Source organism: Mesoplodon bidens, assembly GCF_964165515.1.
Source record: "Mesoplodon bidens genome assembly, chromosome: 6".
Lineage (NCBI taxonomy): Eukaryota > Metazoa > Chordata > Mammalia > Artiodactyla > Ziphiidae > Mesoplodon > Mesoplodon bidens.
The window spans coordinates 103,752,368-103,771,248 of record NC_138162.1 but is presented as its reverse complement, the minus strand read 5'-3'; the positions used below and the strand labels follow the sequence as shown (position 1 = coordinate 103,771,248).

The 18,881-nt window shown below is 49.9% G+C and overlaps 1 protein-coding gene across 6 annotated transcripts in view; it reads right to left on the bottom strand.

The window, feature by feature from the left end:
- SLC39A14 (solute carrier family 39 member 14) overlaps window positions 1–18,881 on the bottom strand; it is a 46,326-nt gene that overhangs the window by 12,648 nt on the left and 14,797 nt on the right. For 5 of the 6 annotated variants that reach the window (XM_081237705.1, XM_081237703.1, XM_081237707.1 and 2 more), the window contains 2 exons: window positions 3,138–3,415; window positions 781–967 (listed from right to left, as the gene is read on the bottom strand). In XM_081237705.1, coding sequence (XP_081093831.1) covers window positions 781–967; window positions 3,138–3,415 — 465 coding nt within the window. Of the gene's footprint in view, window positions 1–780; window positions 968–3,137; window positions 3,416–17,444; window positions 17,823–18,881 lie in introns of those variants that run through there. The other variant, XM_081237708.1, reaches the window with a different exon arrangement.

Sequence of the window (18,881 nt, the reverse complement as noted above, 5' to 3'; positions counted from 1 at the left end):
GTGGAGGTACTCTTGCTGCCGGGGGGCAGCCCGTTCTGAACTCGGCAGCAATCGGGGCAGACAGAGATCCGCCAACCCATCAGTAAATGCTTGAGTCTACCTCTTGCTGGGTGCTGTGGAGAAGCCTAAAAATATACACCAACGCTGCTATCCAAAAGCAGCTTACCTTTCAGATGGAGGGGCAGACGAAAACATGAAAGGCTATAGGCCCTAGGAGTTAAATAACGACAGCAGGAAACGACGTGGGGTGTGACACAGGCGGCACATGCTAGGTACCAAGTGCCAGGCCGCTCACACCAGCACGACAGGATTGCAGAAGGTCGATCCAGGCCCAAGGGAGCCGTGTGCACACACAGGCCACGGTGAACCACTGCGGCTGGAGCAGGGGTACCGGGCAGGGGAGGGGGAGGAGGATGAAGTGGGCCGAGGGCAGACTGTGAAAGGCCTTAAATGTTAAGCTCAAAAATCAAGGTGTTGGCCCCCTGGTAGTTTAATGAAAACCAAAACGGAAAAGTGACCAGAAAGAGCACCTCGAGGCTGGTCCAAAAGCCCCACGACGGAACGCTCACCAGCCACGCTGCCTGGCCTGCAATGTGCTGGACCGGTCTTGGGAGCCCACGAGATACCGGTATAGTCATGACTCCAACTCGCCCCTCCCGACGATGATAAGAGGATGATAACCGGTCAGACATTCAGCAGGCAGCTCTATCTGATCAGCCCAGCGAGGTCCTCATGCAGATAAGCACAGACACCAGGCCCTGCCTTCCCGTGCCGGCTCACCTTCAACCGAGCTGGGCCTCCCCTCTTCTGTCTGCTCGTTCTCCTCGTTCTCCTGGTTCTCGGAGGAGCAGGCCCGGGAATCCAGCTGCTGGAGGATGGTGGGGCAGAACTCCTGGAACTCACGCCCCCCAATCCGCAACTGGTCGCTGAGGTTGTGGGCAGCAAAGAGGTCTCCAGAACTGAAGCACTGAAACCAAGTGGGAGGGGCAGAAAGCCTCTTAGGACCCAAAGGCACACCTTGCCCCTGAGGAGCCTTCCAAGACGGAAAATAGAAGATGCAACCGTCCAAATTTCACGGAACCTGCAGGCTAATTTCCAAGGATGAGAGCAAAGTGGTCCCTAAACTTGAAAGACTGATAAGTAATCTTAGAGATCAGCCACCCATACATACCTCCACTCACCCATCTGTAAATGGCTACCCAGAAGTTCTGGGAACAACCGAATTCCAATCATTATGACCAGGGTGTGGCTTCTGGGAAACATGCCTCTATGTGCATACCTGAAGATACAGCTTCTCCCAGATACCAAATCTGGCCACATTACGATAGCCCAGGGAGCTATTACAGTAAAACGCAGATTTCACGTACTTCTCCAGAGTTACTGAGCACAGGTGTCTAAGAGGAACAGTAGTCTCCTGGACCATATACAGTAATGTCCCCAGGATGTGTTGGCAGAGATTGGGAAAGGAAGCGGGGGAAATCTGAAGACTCAGGGTCTGCCATGGAGCAAGTGTGGGCTGCCCAGTGGGCATGAGCTCTCAGTTCCCTTGGGAAGCATCAGGTTAAGTGGTTCTCACACACCGTTCCCATGAAACACTGCCATTTTACTTCTAATTAGACAGTTACACGTCAGTCTTTCGCTGAGTTTGCTTTTACGTGGCTCTGTCTCTGAGGGCGCCAGCCCTCTGGGAGTGCCGACGAGTGAGGGTTTCTGGGCCTACAAAGCTGGGGGCTGGTACTTCCATGGGGTCCAGAGGTTAAGACTTCGCCTTCCAATGCAGGGGGTGCGGGTTCAATCCCTGGTCAGGGAGGCTGGGATCCCACATGCCTCGCGGCCAGAAAACCAAAAACCAAAACTGAAGCAATATTGTAACAAATTCAATAAAGACTTTAAAAATGGTCCACATCAAAAAAATCTTTAAAAAAAAATGCTGGGGGCTGGACTCGGTGACCCCAAGAACCTGCTGCTGAGCCAGGAGGCCTCTGGGGTCAGGCTGCATGAGCCCCCCAAGGCAGCTGCCCCTCCGACTCAGACGTGCACCACGCCCCCGTGGTTCTGCATACACGCCACGTGGCTCCCCCAGCCTGGCGACTCGGTCTCTCCAAACTCTGCTCTCCTGCAAGGCGAAGCTCCAGGACACCCCACACAGAAGCTTCCTTGACCATCTCGTGCACACTCACCCGCCTCTCTCGTTTCTGAATCCTATAATGACTATCCAAGCCACAGCATCTAGCACTTCATTTGAATATCAGTTAACTCCGTTCTTGGTTGGCTGAGCTCCCCACTGAACAGTAAACTCCCTAAACGTGACTCATTTTTCTCTATTTCTCACAACACTCGGCACAGGGAACGAAGTAGATATGTAAAGACGTTGCTGGCTGACTTATACTTGGCTGCCACACACAGCCTCAGACTCTGATTAGCCAAGATGATACGGAAGACAGAACAGAGAACCAGGAGCCAAAAGACCTGAGTCTTGGGCTTCCCTGGTAGCGCAGTGGTTGAGAGTCCACCTGCCGATGCAGGGGACGCGGGTTCGTGCCCCGGTCCGGGAAGATCCCACATGCCGCGGAGCGGCTGGGCCCGTGAGCCATGGCCGCTGAGCCTGCGCGTCCGGAGCCTGTGCTCCGCAACGGGAGAGGCCACAACAGTGAGAGGCCCGCGTACCACAAAAAAAAAAAAAAAAAGACCTGAGTCTTAATCCTGGTCCCTCCAGAGCTCACTGTGGGTCCCTTAGTATCTCAGTATATACAGGATATAATGAAGATCTGCCACCTGCATGTAGAGGTACTTTGAGGCTCACCTAAGAGAATGGGCAAAGGGCTTTGCAGAAACTCTATTAGAAATATTAGCTGACCCGGGAGCTCCAGCTTACCAGCAGTTCCAGGAGATCCCAGTGCGGCTCTGAGGAAGGGTCTGGAGGACTGAGAGCCCCTACTTCATGGCTGCCCTTTGCTAAGGGCTTCAAAACACCCATGTAGGAGGCTGGGAGGCGCTGCTGGAGCCTCAGACTAGCTGATCCCGACCGCAGGGGAAGAAGTGGCCCCTCTGCTCTGTCATCAAGGCTCGCCTGCCCCCAACTAGATTGGGAACCTTGAAAGGACAGAGACGGTGCTGGGCAGAGCCGGGAGCCTTACCGTCGACAGGTTCCTCGGTCCCTGCCCGGACTGGGAGACGTTGTCCCGGCCCACTCCCACGTCCAGGTGGTTGAGCAGGGCCTTCAGCTGCTGCAGGGTGAGGCTGTCGCCCTCCCCGTAGCGATGCATGAGGTTCTGCAAGAAAGAGGCTGCGCTGACGGCGGGTGTCCCCACGGACACAGCATGAGCCTCAGGAGCAGCTGTCCACACGGCGAGCAGAGCCAGCAGGAGGCAGCTGGGGAGGGCTGGGTGCAGCAGCTTCATGGTGGCAGGTGAGGCTGCAAGAGGAGAAGGCCAGGTGAGGGCAAGGCTTAGGACACCCATCCTCTCCTTCCACACCAGACCCAGTCAGCTGCACTCCAAACAGGAGGGTCTCTCTTCAGACTCTGAATCCAGTTGGTATCAAAACTGACTCTTCACCCCTTCTCTAAGGCCTCTGCCTAGCTTTTGAGAAAAATCCTTCTTTTGAAACAGAAGATAAAAAAACAAAATCAATAGGTTTGACCAAATTTGAAAAGAAAAAGGTATAGAAAAACTATGGGTGTTTAAAGTCCTTATCTTTTTAGAGATACTGAAATCATCATGGATTAAATATCTTACTTGGGATTTGCTTCAAAATAACCAAGGAGTGGCTATTTGCATTAGAGTATAGATGAGACAAGACTGGGCATGAGTTGATAATTGTTGGAACTGAGTGATGGGTAGGTGGGAATCCATGATACTATTCTCTCTAATTCTGTATATGTTTGAAATTCTCCAAAGGAAAATCTAAAAAAATAAAAAATAAACACTACCACTTAAAGAGGGGGGATAAAAAACAGACTGGGAAAAATATACACCATCAAACATGCCAAAGGATTATTTCTATACTACCTAAATTAGGGAACCAACATGAAAAATACTCAGTCTCCCTGGCTTGTTAAGAATACAAATTTAAAAGATGGAGGGTGCTACTTTGCTACTTATTAAAATAGCAAAACACACTTTTTAAAAAAGATATAAAACCGGGCTTCCTTGGTGGCACAGTGGTTGAGAGTCTGCCTGCCGATGCAGGGGACGCGGGTTCGTGCCCCGGTCCGGGAAGATCCCACATGCCGCGGAGCGGCTGGGCCCGTGAGCCATGGCCGCTGAGCCTGTGCTCCGCAACGGGAGAGGCCACAGCAGTGAGAGGCCCGCGTACCGCAAAAAAAAAAAAGAAAAAAAAGAAAAATGATATAAAACCAAATGTTAGTGAGGCTGAACAACAGAATAACATACTTCTGGGGGCTGTATACATAATATGACTCTGGAAAAGTTATATGATAATAAATGTATTTAAATCCTTTAATAACTCTACTTCTAGAACTTACACTAAGAGAAGCAATTCAAAAATAAAAAGGCTACTGGCAGAAAGATGTGTTGTGCTCAAGTGGATTATATCCATTTCATGTAATAGTATGCAGCTATAAAAAGGAGAATCGTGAGTTTAACGTTAAATAAAGAAGCAGAACACAATTATGTAATCAGAGTTAAGAACTGAGAAGGAACAGAGAAAAAATGAAAGGTTTCAGGAGCAGGATGGATGATTTTTCTTTTGTTAATCATTTCCCTGAGTATAGTTATAATTTAACTTGTGAAATAAACAAATACCAGGAGGGGAAAATGAGCCTCCTATTTAATCCAGGCCTAGGAGCCCAGGCACTGCAGTTATTCCCATGCCTCCCCGGGGCACCCGGGGCTCTGGCATGATGCCTCACGTGGATCACTCCATCTCCCCGACCTTGCTTAGGACAGAGGAACCAGAGCAAAGTGGTTAAGCGCAGGCTTACCCGCATCCTGACTCTGCCGTTTACCAGCTGTGTGATCTTGGGCAAGTTATTTAACCAGAGTCAACATTCTACAATCACCCAGAGCGGTGATAGAGCGTACCATGGCCTTTAGGGTCAGGAAGACCTGGCTTGAATTTCCACACTGCTGCTTCCCAGCAGTGACCTTGGCCAAGTTACGTGGCCTCTCTCTCCGCACCTCAGTTTTCTCATCTATAAAATTTGTACCCACCTCATTGGACTTTTGTGAAGATTTAACGACATGAGCTTTGGCAAGTGACTAGACTCAAGAAAGCACTCGATAAACATGGCTATGATTATCATAAGACTTATAATTGGCAGGGTTCCTCAACTCTGACTCCCTCTCAGATATTAAGCTGCCAATGGAAGCACAGTGGCCGACTTTACTCCACGCCTACATCGCACAAGTCCCCGACCACAAGCATACCCGGGACATTCCAGGCTTTAGGTTCCACACATGGGGCAGGCACAGAATCTGGAGACATAAACCATCACTCTTCAGTGAATATACTTTGAGTCACACAAATGAATGGATTAGGCATCAGCCAAAGCGATAGTCTGTACAAGTGCTACTTTGAAACTAAAAACTCTCAAATCTCCACCAAGACCCAAAAGTTAACTTACAGTGAGCAGGGTGGATCTTATCCAAAACAGCTAAACCCCACTGTACAAAGAAAGCTGTTCTCCGCCCGACCACACTGTGATTTGTCTAAGGCGTGTGCTGTACTGTTAAAACAAAGGGGAGGGGCTTCCCCTGTGGCGCAGTGGTTGAGAGTCTGCCTGCTGATGCAGGGGACACGGGTTCGTGCCCCGGTCTGGGAAGATCCCACATGCCGTGGAGCGGCTGGGCCCATGAGCCATGGCCGCTGAGCCTGCGCGTCCGGAGCCTGTGCTCCGCAACGGGAGAGGCCACAGCAGCGAGAGGCCCGCATACCGCAAAAAAAAGGGGGGGGCGCTGCATGGGTTTAGGAAAGGGGGGGCAAAGAGGTGAGGACAGCAGCTAGCAGTCCCAGTGTGACCTTACTTGAAGCACCTGACACTCACTGATTCCTTTAAGAGAAGGCAGGACATTTATCCCCAGATAACAGATGAGGAAACTGGGGTTTGGGGATCAGGGAACGTGGTCCATGACCAGCAAGTAGATCAGATATCGAATTTTTAATGAACTAAAGACAGGTCTGAACGACACTAAAGTCAGGGCACTCTTAGCCACTGTCCCCTCTGTGTGGAGACACACTCATACATGCCCCAGGTCCCATGCAGAAGCCACCAAAGCCTGCATGTCTCTGGGCAGATCTACCCCAGTTTCTACCAGTCCCAGCAAGCACCCCAAATCCAGGCGTAAGATGCCCTGAAGACCTGTGGAGGAAACCCCCCAGGTGTGTAACACAGACAGGCTGTGTTACAGGGTTCCCTCTGCAGAATCACTTCAAGAAAACAAGCAATCAAATTCATCTGCAGCAACTTCAGAACACTCACAAACAGGAGACACGCAAAAACACTTCAAGGCCGAGACACCTGGGCTACTTGTAGCTGTACCTGGACAGGCATTCACGTCAGGTAAGCATCGACTCAGCGTTTGCTCTTCAGTGACCCAGGGGCCCCTGGGAGTGGGTGGGGTGGAGCCCTCCCACCTGGCCCGCACTCCAGGCACGACGCCCACGCCGGAAAGTCAGAGGAGAATGTAGAAACAGCCGGAGGGCGGTAAGGAGTCCTGGTCCAGGGATCCCGGACTCGTTAAAGACACTTCAAATCCAAGTGACCCTGGCTTTTTGGCAGACATGAAAGGGGAGCTTTCTGCTCCAAAGGAGATGTAAGTTATTCTTAGGGAAAAAAAGAAAGTTTATAAGAGATTCTTTGGAGGAAAGAAAGAAGAGAGGAAGAGGACACATACAGCTCCGGAGCAGCGGGATGGTGAGGCTGGGCAGGGGTCCCCGCCTCCAGCTCCAGCTGCAGGAGGAAGCCCAAGCGCGTTCTATTAAGTCCATGGAAATGGGCGGCCCTGGGTGGGCCGTTCCCGCCGGGGAGCTGAGCCAGCCGCCCTCAAGGCCACCTTCCTTCCAGGAGGAGTAAGAAGAGGCCATGGGGCCAGGCATTAAAAACAAGCTGCAGGGCTTCCCTGGCGGTGCAGTGGTCGAGAGCCCGCCTGCCGATGCAGGGGACGCGGGTTCGTGCCCCGGTCCGGGAAGATCCCACATGCCGCGGAGCGGCTGGGCCCGTGAGCCATGGCCGCTGAGCCTGCGCGTCCGGAGCCTGTGCTCTGCAACGGGAGAGGCCACAACACTGAGAAGCCCGCGTACCGCAAAAAATAATAATAATAATAAAAATTTAAAAAAACAAGCTGCAGACAAAGGCTCGAGTATGCTGTTGGCTCAGAGGACCAGGCTCCCCAACTAAAGAGAAGCTGGAGTCTTCTCCACCCCTTTGTTCACCTGGCTCAGGTTCCAAGAAGTGAATTATTTTAGTGCCTTAGGTCTGTCTTCAAGGCTCCAGACCCAACCTCCCCGGGGCGGGGGCGGGTGCAGAGTGAGGTGAGAGTCAACAGGAGGTGCTCTGGCTCTGGACCCTCTGTGGAGCTTCAGAAGTGCCTTCCTACCTTGGAGGCTCCTAAATCAGATTCCACCTGCCTGAGGTCCCTTCACTTGGCTCAGAAATATCTCATCCTGGAAGTGGCACTTCTGTCCCGTGGACATAACTTTACTCTTATATTTACCGTGCTGCATTTTTTCCATGCCCACCCCCCATCTCAGAGATGAGCAAACATTTACTTCTCTTCGTGGGGACAGAGTAGTGACTTTCCGTGATGCTTGGTCCAGGGACTGGACATTGATGTGAGCAGAACAGGCAACAGAGACCCGGGGGGCCTGGGAGCCGCTGGGCCTCCCAACACCCACTCCCTTCCCTGACCACGAGCTGGCCAGACAGCCCACCGTCCTCCCTCTCAGATTCCTCTGGGCTGAGGAATGGGACGCGGAAGGTAAGATCTAATGCTCCAGAGACAAACATGGCTAAGGCACAGCGGTTTCCAAGGCCAACTGGTTAAGTCACAGGAAATGGGCAAAGGATGTGTTTGGGACCCTACCTTCTCTGTGCAGCACCCTATGCCTACTCTGAGCCCCCTCAAAGCATGGGCTAGGTGGGAGCACAGTGAATTGGAAGACTCGAACGCTTCAGCTGCAATGCTAGTCAGCGGCAGGCCAAGGCGTGGCGTGTGTGCAAGGGCAGTCTGAATTGGGCTTTTGCAAAGCACTTGAGTTAAAACTGAGAAAAGACGATGGTCCAGGGCTTCCCTGGTGGCACACTGGTTAAGAATCTGCCTGCCAATGCAGGGGACACAGGTTCGAGCCCTGGTCCGGGAAGATCCCACATGCCGCGGAGCAACTAAGCCCGTGCGCCACAACTACTGAGCCTGCGCTCTAGAGCCCGCGAGCCACAACTACTGAGGCCACATGCCACAGCTACTGAAGCCCACGTGCCTAGAGCCCATGCTCCACAACAAGAGAAGCCACTGCAATGAGAAGCCTGTGCACTGCAAGGAGGAGTAGCCCCCGCTCGCTGCAACTAGGGAAACCCTGCGTGCAGCAACAAAGACCCAATGCAGCCAAAATAAATAAATTTAAAAAAAAAAGAGTGATGGTCCACACTAAAGAATGACCACGGGGGTCAGAGGGGTGGATAAGGAGGTGCAGGTGAGGGGGCAGGGGAGAAGGAGAGGCTACAGTGACATGCATGATGGCTCCCGAGGTCCTTGGCTGCACTACTGACTGGCCTTAGTGAATCATCTTAAGCCTTCTCCTCAGCTGTCTCCTCCCCACTTGAAATCCAAAGGATGTAAAAGGAGGCATCAAGTTCTCTTATATTCCTCTTGGGGACAGACAGCAGGGGGTCTCTGAGGTGCCTGTGCCGTCATATACCCAACTAACAGCCACAAGGCAGCTGCCATCCCCCTGGGGGCTCTCTCCCCACAGCTCACTGCTGCAGAAGACTGTCAAATAGACTGGTCTTCCTCCAGTCCCCATCTCCTCCCCATTCTAAGGCTGTGACCCGTCAGCCTAACAGGAATGTCTCCCCAGTGGACACTCCCCACGAAAGGTTAACCAGTGAGGGGTAAAACAGACACACATGGTCTGGGTGAGCCAAGGGGGCAACTTCCAGAGCCTGCCTCAGGAGAGGTGTATAAAAATCCCCGAAACTTGCAGACCGAAGACAAAGCCAGGCCTCAGGGTGGAGGTGGAGGCCCTGAGGACTCAAAAACTCTGGCCTTTGTCTTCCTGCTGTGGGTGCTGGTAACTAGGAAAAGTGCAGCTCTGGCAACAGAAGGACCACTGGGTTTGGTGCGAGAAGTCCAATCTGTACCTCACTGATCTCACCAGGTCGCCTTCCTTATATTGGCAAGAGGAAAACAAATCCACAGAGCTTTCTTTGAGTACTAAGAAAGAAAGGTATGTTGAAACACTATATAAAAAATAAAGATTTCTGAATTAAGATGGAGAACTGAAATGGCAGTATTTTTCCTTCAACTGATAACTAACTTTTGAGTTAAAAACAAAAATAGTAAAAAGCAAGCCAAAAAAAAAAAAAAAGTCACCCACAGCAAGCAAACAAGGAAAGAGACATAATCTGATATAATAACTTCCAAACCAGAGGCAAGGAAAGGAATGCAGGAGGCACCACACGTGCTGGTCTCCCAGCCCTGGCCCGGCCCGGCCCCAGGAGGATTCTCACTAAACCGCCCCAGATCTGAAGAGAGGCAGACTGCTGCCAAGTCTTCCTCCCCTACCGCTGCGGAGTAGTGGGAAAAGGTGCTGGGAAACAAAGAAACAGGTGGCAGGGGAACAAGAACAATGGGCTGACTCTCCCTGAGGGAAATAAGGGCTGCAAGGCTGCAGGCTGAACTGGGGAAGCTGTCCAATTCCAGTGGGTCCTCCTCCCCCTCCAACAGCACCTCCCCAGTCCAGGGCCGCCACCGGGGCCACCACCAAAGTCCCAGAACACAGGCCCAATCCATGCCCTCCACCCCCAACTCAGGCTACAGAGGACACGTCATAAATACCCAGCACTCGGCACAGCTGTCACTGGGGTGGGGGACAAACCAGCCTCAAAGGGGTGGGAAGAAAGTCACTGCCTTATTTTAGAGCCAAAAGAGCCAAAAAGCACTAGCATGAATATGACGAGGAGAAACAGCAGGCCAACCACGCAGAGACAAAGATGTCGATGGAAAGGAAAACATCACTCCAGAGACAAAAATCCCTCAAAACTGCCCACTCTGTGGAATAACTCAATTTAGAACATGCACACAATAAAACCAGGGCTCAGAGGTGGGGCTGTAAAACAAAAGGAGATGCAGGCTTACCAAAAAAAGACCAACAAAACATCACTGAATACCTAATACACAGATTATAATGAACGGAGAACAGAATTCTGCCAGAAATTTCAAATAGAGATACTGACAAAAGAAGGTTTGAGATAAGCACAGTGAATGCGGATGGAAAAGACAAATTAAAGCACATAGTGACGACATGACACCAATGCCAGGATAACTGGTGTTCCTGAAGTAGAGAACCTGAGACTGGAATAAAAAATATGTTCAAAGATAAAAAAACACATGATTTCCCTGAAATGAAAGGAAAAACAGAATCTGATGATTGCAATAATACACTGTACTCCACAAAAATTTCATGCAGAAGGCTCAACACTGGGACACTGCCTAGTGAAGTTACCAAACTTAAAAAGAAAACTTTACCAGGAATCCAGAAGTAACTCCCCCATCCCATAATATTTTCTTCCAAAAACTGTGAAATGTACTAAAACTTCTTTTAAGTGGCAGAAAATTCAGACTGCCTTCATCTTCCCTATAGCAACATTTAGCATCAGAAGAAATGCAACAGTGTTTACATAATTCTGAGAGAAATAAAATATGAACCAATGAATATTATTCCCAGCTGTGATGTCGTACAAATTGGTAAAGACAACAGGCAGAAATTCTCAAGCATGAAATAAGTCAGAGACTTCAGTCCCCTTTCTAGGGGGGAAGAAAATGACATGATAATGAAATGCAGCTAATTAGTAGAAAAATAAAATGAAGGCTCAGGAATGCAAAAACCATGGGTAAGCATTAAAACCCTTCAAATAAGAAATAATTAAAAACTATGGGGATTACGGTCATAGGACAGAATCTAAATGTTATAATCATGGACAATTTAATAATATAATTAATACAATCAAGAGATGGAAAGAAAGGAGATGAGAAAAAAATGTGGAAATGCTAATGTCCTGGGACTTCCCTGGTGGTGCAGTGGTTAAGAATCCGCCTGCTAATGCAGGAGACACAGGTTCGAGCCCTGGTCCGGGAAGATCCCACATGCCGCGGGGCAGCTAAGCCCGCGTGCCACAACTATTGAGCCCGCGTGCTGCAACTACTGAAGCCTGCACACCTAGAACCCGTGCTCCGCAGCAAGAGAAGCCACCGCAATGAGAGGCCCGCACACCGCGACGAAGACCCAACGCAGCCAAAAAAAGAAAAAAAAGCTAATGTCCTCATTTTTCATAGCAGAGTCAATAAATACCATCTAAAATGGAAACAAGTAATTATAGACATGACTCACAAGCTTTTTTTTTTTTTTTAGCCTTTTTGGTGTCTTTTAGGAAATCATCTCTCTTGTGAAAGACACATTTCTTCATAGTTTAATAATTCCTTTAATTTTACTACAGTTTTGCTTTGGTTACATTCAGGGAAGTTTTAATACTTTTTTATAGGAGTATTTTCTTTAATTTTTATTGAAGTATAGTTGATTTTCAATGTTGTGTTACTTTCAGGTATACAGCAAAGTGAATCAGTTATATATATATATGTATATATATTCTTTTTCAGATTCTTTTCCCATATACGTTATTACAGAATATTGAGTAGAGTTCCCTGTGCTATACAGTAGGTCTTTATTAGTTATCTATTTTATATATAGTAGTATGTATATGTTTATCCCAATCTCCTAATTTGTCACGTGCTCCCACGTTTTAGAGTATTTATATCTATTTCTCTATATGCATGTATCTGTGAGCATGTCTGGAAGGTTGTCTGGAATAATGTTCACCTAATATTAGTGATGACTATTTCTGAGTGGTGGGATTTGGAGTGTTTTGTTTTGTTTTTAACCTTTTTAAATGCATCATTGATGTGTCCCAGTGGGTTGTGTAGGTACAACAATATAAGAAAACATGGGTGATTTTTTTTATAATCAGGGAGTTAGGGAGAACTTTCTAAGTATGGGACAAAACCTAGAAGCTGTAAAATTAATAATGTGACGACACAAACTGCCAAGTGTTCTATAAATAATTAGTGTACTCCCAGAACTCATGGTCAAACTAACAAAGATACAGTTCTCTGTGTAAGTCCCCATAGACACCATGAGAAAACCAATAGTCTCGCAGCATGGTACTCAAGTACACACCCCCCTACAGGCTCCCTGGAGTCCAAAAAGCTTTGAGAAAAACTACCGAGCCTGTGGTCCTCCCTGCCCACCGAATGAACATTGTCCAAGAGGCCACTCTCCTCTCGGGCAAGATGAAACTCCCTCCCAAGTACAGTGCAAATACCACGGCCTGAAAGTAAGTCCTCGGCCTGGCCCAACGGGCCCAGGGCTCAACGGGCCCGTTCTTCTCCTGCTTCCGTAGGCCCTCCCTCCTAACTGCTCTCCCACATTCCCTAAAAGGACGTGCTCTCTCCCCTTGCAGCTCGCACTCCCAGAACCTCAGCCTCAGGCTTTGGCTCAGCCAAAGGCCACCCAGGGTGGGAGATTTCCACTGACAGTGTAGGAGAGCTGGCAGGGAGGAGGGCAGTGGGGGTACCTGGAACTGGTGACCCACTTACTATACTGTCCCCATGAAACCTCACACCGCTGGGAGAGGCAGGATGAGAAAACTTAAAAAAAAAAAAAAAAAGAGTGGTGACCCAGAAGCAGAGAACAAAATTAGAACCACTAGCCTGCCGTTCATGGACCAATATTTACTGAGCCCCCATTGTGCGAGTCACTGCCCGGGGGAGGGAGGTTGGGAAGGGCAGAGGCCAGCGGCGTCAGGGCCCTGGGCAGCCAGCACGGGGCGGCTGGGACGGCTGATTTAGCCACATGCTGAGCCTTGAGGGCTGGACCAGCAGGGGAGAGTTGTGCATCTGCCAGACTCTACCGTCCCAGCGGAGCCTGGGCTTGCCAGAGCAAGGAAACCTTCCAAAACCAACTAACTGAGTCAGGAAGCCCGGTAAGCAGGAGTCTGCAGGACTCCCCCCTACCAGAGGCCAGGGCAAGAGTCACCTCTATTCTCATTCATCCATCAACATTTCCCAGACACTCCATTGCAAAATTCTGACCTATTGTCCCTCTAAGTCCACTTCTGTTTGTCAGACCACGGGGCCCGGCATGTAGCTTAGGAAACAAGGTACTCACATCCACCACTTACATCACCCATTTGAAGCAAAACTTCCCAACTTGTTATTCAGGGTCAAATAAGTAAGTAAAATGTAGGATCTAGTGGCTAAATCAGACAGCATGATGAGCTGGGCAGGCTTGGGTTCAAACTTGGGGCCTGCCACTAACGTACCATGTGCGCCCAGCACAATTAGGCTATGAAATGTCCAGGCTCTCAGGGTCATTCTGATAAAAAGAGAGAGCGAGCTTAAAGGTCATAGCACAGCGTGTACTTAGGTCTGTTCCTTCTGTTCCTTGTTCTCCAAGCTCTCAGGCCAATCCCCTCACCTAGACCTGAACCTGCCTATTCTTGGATTACCTCCTCTTCCAGGAAGCCTTCTGGGACCACGCTCTGAGCACTCATCTCCAGCTACTTTGGACTCCTAATGGACCTGGTCTCCCAGGGAGCCTTCCAGACAGATTTTTGTTCCTTGAGGGCAAGGGGGTCCTCCCCTTATGCTTCCCCATAGCATAGTGTCTGGACCAGTGCTGGGCACACGAGCGGGAAGAAGCAGAGAATTTCTGCTGGAAGATGCCAAATCCAACCTCCCATCTAACTGATGTCTGCTGGCATCGCGCCTACAGCTTGATGAGGAACAGGTAGCTCAGTGCCTCCTTCCACAGACATTCTAACCCACCCACTACCACAGCTCCCCACCCTGCCCCCGGGGCCTTCAGACATTCCCCAAAGTCAGATGTCCAGACCACTTATTACCCTAGACTAAACAATCCCCATTCCTTCAATTTTGTTTATATTCATTGAACAAAAGGCTAGCTACACCTGCCGGACTTTAAAAAACTCAGTCCAAGAGTTCACTCATTCAGTACATATTCATTGCCTACCGGTTTCATACCGGGAATAATGCTAGGGAATGCCTAGTACCTGCCCTCACAGAGCAGGGAAAGCAAACAATTCAACAAGCAACTTACAAGAACAATGATGACAAGGGTTATGTATTGATCCGGGTTCAGTTAGGCAATTTAAGCAGAAAGAGATTTTGTGTAACATATTAAATGGCCCCGAGAATCATGGGAAGAGCTGAAAAACCATACTCTAGACCGAGTGTCCAGGAGCTACTCCCAACATCACAGTGCAGAGCCAGTCGGCCAAGGAGCGGCTGCCCCCGCCACCATCAGGAAGCCATGGCACAAGGAAACTGCCTGCTCCAGGATTATGCCGCAACGGCCACGATCCACACCAGCAAATGGATGTCCCAGGGTCCATCCTGAGGAAGAGGATATCCACATATTTAAGACTAGATGGAGTGTAGCTAATTGGCAGAATGCATGTCACATTGGGAATTCCAGTGAAAGGATGCCTGGAAAATGTCGTTTTTTGATTCTCTACTTTTAGTAGCTTGGACCATAATTGATTATCCAAAGTAACACACCTGCTAGTGAAAGGAGGCGCTATTAGTAAACACACCAGGACAACAAGAGTAAACCACAGGGTTGCCTCAGCGTGGATGCGTGGGGAACAAGCCAAACAAACCGTCTGCCATAGGTCACGGCAAGGAGCACGGGAAGCTTAGAGAACACAGCAGGCGGTCAAGTCTAGTGTCGGGGGTCGGGGGAGGCCTCCAGAAAGAGACATTATTTTAGCTGAGACCTCGAGGGCGTGTAAAAGTGGGCCAGGTGAAGGTGACAGGGTGGGGATGGGGCAGAATGTTCCAGAAAGATGCAGCTTCGTTTGGCATGCCTCGGCCAAGATGCCGCATCTAAGAACTTAAGAGCCCAGGTGTACACAAGAGGATGTGGCAGGGGCCAGGTCAGGCACAGGCCTATAGGCCACGTGAAGGTGGCTAGACCCCATCTGGAGGGCAGTGGGGATCATTTTCAGCAGAGGTACCACCAGATCTGTGTTGTTAGTATACTGGTCTGGCTGCAGTGTGGAGAACAGGCTGGAGGTGGGCAAGAACAGAAGCCAGGAGCCCAGGTAGGAGGTTCCCTGGGTTCCAGGTGGAAGAACACAGCACCCGGTCTGGTCTAAAGAGCAAGGCTTCTTTTTCCCAGGTTCGATCCAGCCTGGGGTGCTTCCCTGCCCCTTGGGGCTGCTGGTCCTGCAGTTTTCCATTAAAGACCTGCAGAGGCTCTTCTTTAGCGGTTACCAGGAGAGAAACAAGCCACCTCACTGTGCTGCTAACCACAAGTATCAGAGTGAGTTGGAAAAGACCGCCCTCCACCCCCCTGATCATTTCCTCAATCAGGCTGAGACCTCAACTCTCTTGCTGTAGCAGGAGGGTCATTCATAAATGCCAACTCCAACTCCAACTCCCGGGCAGCAACACTGTGTGGGCAGACTGTGCCACCGAGGGCCTCTCACAAGAAGTCCCCAAATGGCTCAGAAGAGTCCTCTGAGAAGGGAGGTGGGCTCTTTCCAGACAGTGACCCCTTACAAGACCCTGGGCTACAGCAGGCAGAGGCACACTTGGTTTTCCTGGTGCAGGGAACCTCTCTCTACTAGAAGCCAGGCCGGAGGACGGCACCACTGCTCTGCCTGCAGCAAAGACTCTCCCTGTCCTGACGCCAGCCCACCCATCCCCTTCCCTCCATGTCCTGCTGCACCACTATCTCCCCCTTTAAACCCTCCCATCCTTAAGCCAGCGCAACACCCCCCCCCACCTCCTCCTCAAAGATTCTGACCGCGCCATCTCTTCAGCTGAGATGCTGAATTGGGAGTGATAATTTCTCCAGGAAAGTAGTTCTCAGAGTGTGGTCCCCGGACCAGCAGCATCACCATCACCTGGGAGCCTGTTGGAAACACAAATTCTCAGCCCCACCCGAATCTGCTGAATCAGAGACTCCAGATGGGGTCCAGCGATCTGTGTTTTAGGAAGCTCTCCAGGTGATCACGATGCACACGGAGGTCTGAGGACCACTATTCTCAGGGGAAGGTCGTTAGATTACCAGATTTCTTCACCAGAGAGGGCAAGGACCGCGACTGTGCGGTGGTGGCCCCTTCCCTGAGTTACTGCTCATGAGCACGTGGCCAGGGCCTGGGTAGGAAGGCACAGGCTGCATCTTGGGCCTTATATTTACCAGCATGAGTCATAAAACGAGCCCTACTCTCAGGAGAAAGAGGGTTATTGGGAAAAAGAGGAAAGAAACCCGTATTTCCAAACCAGAGACAGGAAGGTGGCAAGAAACAGAGGGAGATTGAGCAATTACATGCCTGAATCATAGTTCCTCCATTTCCCCTCCCATTTCCCAAACCTCCCACATGGTTCATTCCCTGGCCCAAGGTCACTGGCAGTCACCATGGGATTACTGAGGTGAAAGGCCTTCCCTCACCCTCTGCTTCCTCAGCATGGGCCTCACCACGTGACAGGAGCGCCCCTCTTCCTGGGATTCAGGAGGAGAAAGCAGTGCAGCGCGCCACCCACACTAGTCACTCACGCCCGCTCCATTCCACCCTGTCCCCTCCGAGGGTCATGCTAAAATACCTACCTTCCATCACTTCCCCTACCCAACAGCAAAGTTTAGTCCCTCTGCCTGGCAGGCAAGGGTCCCTCCAACTAGGCTCCCACCATAGTTCACCCTCAGCTGCCACTATTCTCTGGCTGGGACCCTGGGCTCCGCCTGAGACGTCTGCCCCTGCTCCCTTTCACCCCTGCACCCTCCTGTCTCCACATGGCCCACAGGACCAGGACTGGACAGGCTGATTAACATATGGTAGAGACATCAGTCAGAAAGCTGAATGTAGTCCGAATGTGTTCCAAGCACTCTCTCCGCAAGTGTGAAGGGCCTGGACGTGTTGGTTTTTTTTTTTTTAAAAAAGGATGAACTGCAGGAAAAAGCACCATCTCTGGTCCACCCCAAATCCTCCCCAGCACACGTCCTACCCCATCCTCCTCTCAATCCTACCACTCCGTCTCAGTGGTGTCCTGTCTCACAGTGACACTCCTAACACTTTCAGTTAACTTTCTTGGTTGTTTCATAACAATCCTAGGAAGTTGGTAGGATCTAAATGAATACTTGCTGCTCGAATATGTAAATACAAATGCATATGTAAACAGACATACCTTCACTTCTCCAGAGAGTGCAGGATGGCTGGGATACACCGCACTGGAGATGCAGTATTTAGGGCCAAGGGCTCAAGGGCAGGAACGCACAGTGTCTTCTCAAAGCTCCCTCTTGCCAAAGGTGCTAAGGACAGCATAAGGACCCCGATACTTTGCCCTTCTGCTTCTCCATCTCTGCCCGGCCAGAGCTCTAGAGAGGGGCTGTCAAGAGCACACTCAGATGGATTCCAGAGCAAAGGCAACCACGTTTCTGGCTATCATCCTCAGATACAGATCAGGGACAGCAAAAGACCCACATGGACAAGCTCCCCTTTCTCAGGTTAAAATACCCCTCAAGGCAGCAGTCTCTAGACAACATGGTGCCATAAGTGACTTCCCTTAACAACACGATGTATTTCCACTTGCCCTCCCCCCCTCCCACATACTGCTTGCCTATTAAAAAGGGATCAACATTCTAACCAGACTTACAGGCTTACACTCTCCTGCCAACACCAACTCCGAGGGGCAATCAGAATGCCCCCTGGAAAGGGTTTCTGATTTTTAGCTTGCAACTCAGACATCCTCTAGTTTGGATGACTTTCAGCCCCAAACAGAGAGGAAAAAAAAAAAAAGACAGATACAAGAATTCTTGCGGCAGCACTATTCACAATAACAAAAACTTTGGAAGCAACCCAAAAGCCCATCAGCAGGAGAGCAGATAAACAAACTAACCAACTTTCACACCGGAATAGTATAAAACAAAGTGAATGAACTACAGCAACATTAGCACTGAGTGTATATTACAAGTTTTCAGTAACTGCCTTTTGGGTGCTACTCACAAGACCAATTCATTCCTCAAGACCTCTCCTCCAGAAGACTGGAAGGATTGTCTGAATCTGAAGACAGGAAATCTGAGTGAAGGAAATGTTGAAATGCTGGTTGAAGTAAAAATACTAAAATAAAATAAAATCTCTTAACCAGGCTTCCAGCTTCCACTGAGCACTTACCCCCAAACTCTCTAAGTCCCTTCTCTCTCTTTTTAAGTGTAACATATATACACGTGAAGTGCCCAAGTCTTAAGTGTACAGCTCAATGAAACAGTCATTCTTTTAAAGTACAAATCTGATCACAGCACTTCCTTTGCTTTGAATCCACGATGGCTTCTCAGTACAAGTGGAATCAAATCTGGGACTTCCCTGGCGGTCCATGGTTAAGACTCTGAGCTTCCACTACAGGGGGCGTGGGTTCGATCCCTGGTTGGGGAACTAAGATCCTGTGTACCGCAGCCAAACAAAACAAAATGACAAAACAACAAATGAGTCAAATCTAAACCACTTTTCCTGGCCTATAAGTCACTGTGAGGTCTGGTCCTTGCTAACCCCACTGACCTCACCAGGATCCAGCCACCCAGGCCTTCTTTCTGTTCCTTTAGCACACCAAGCACATTCTGACCTCAGG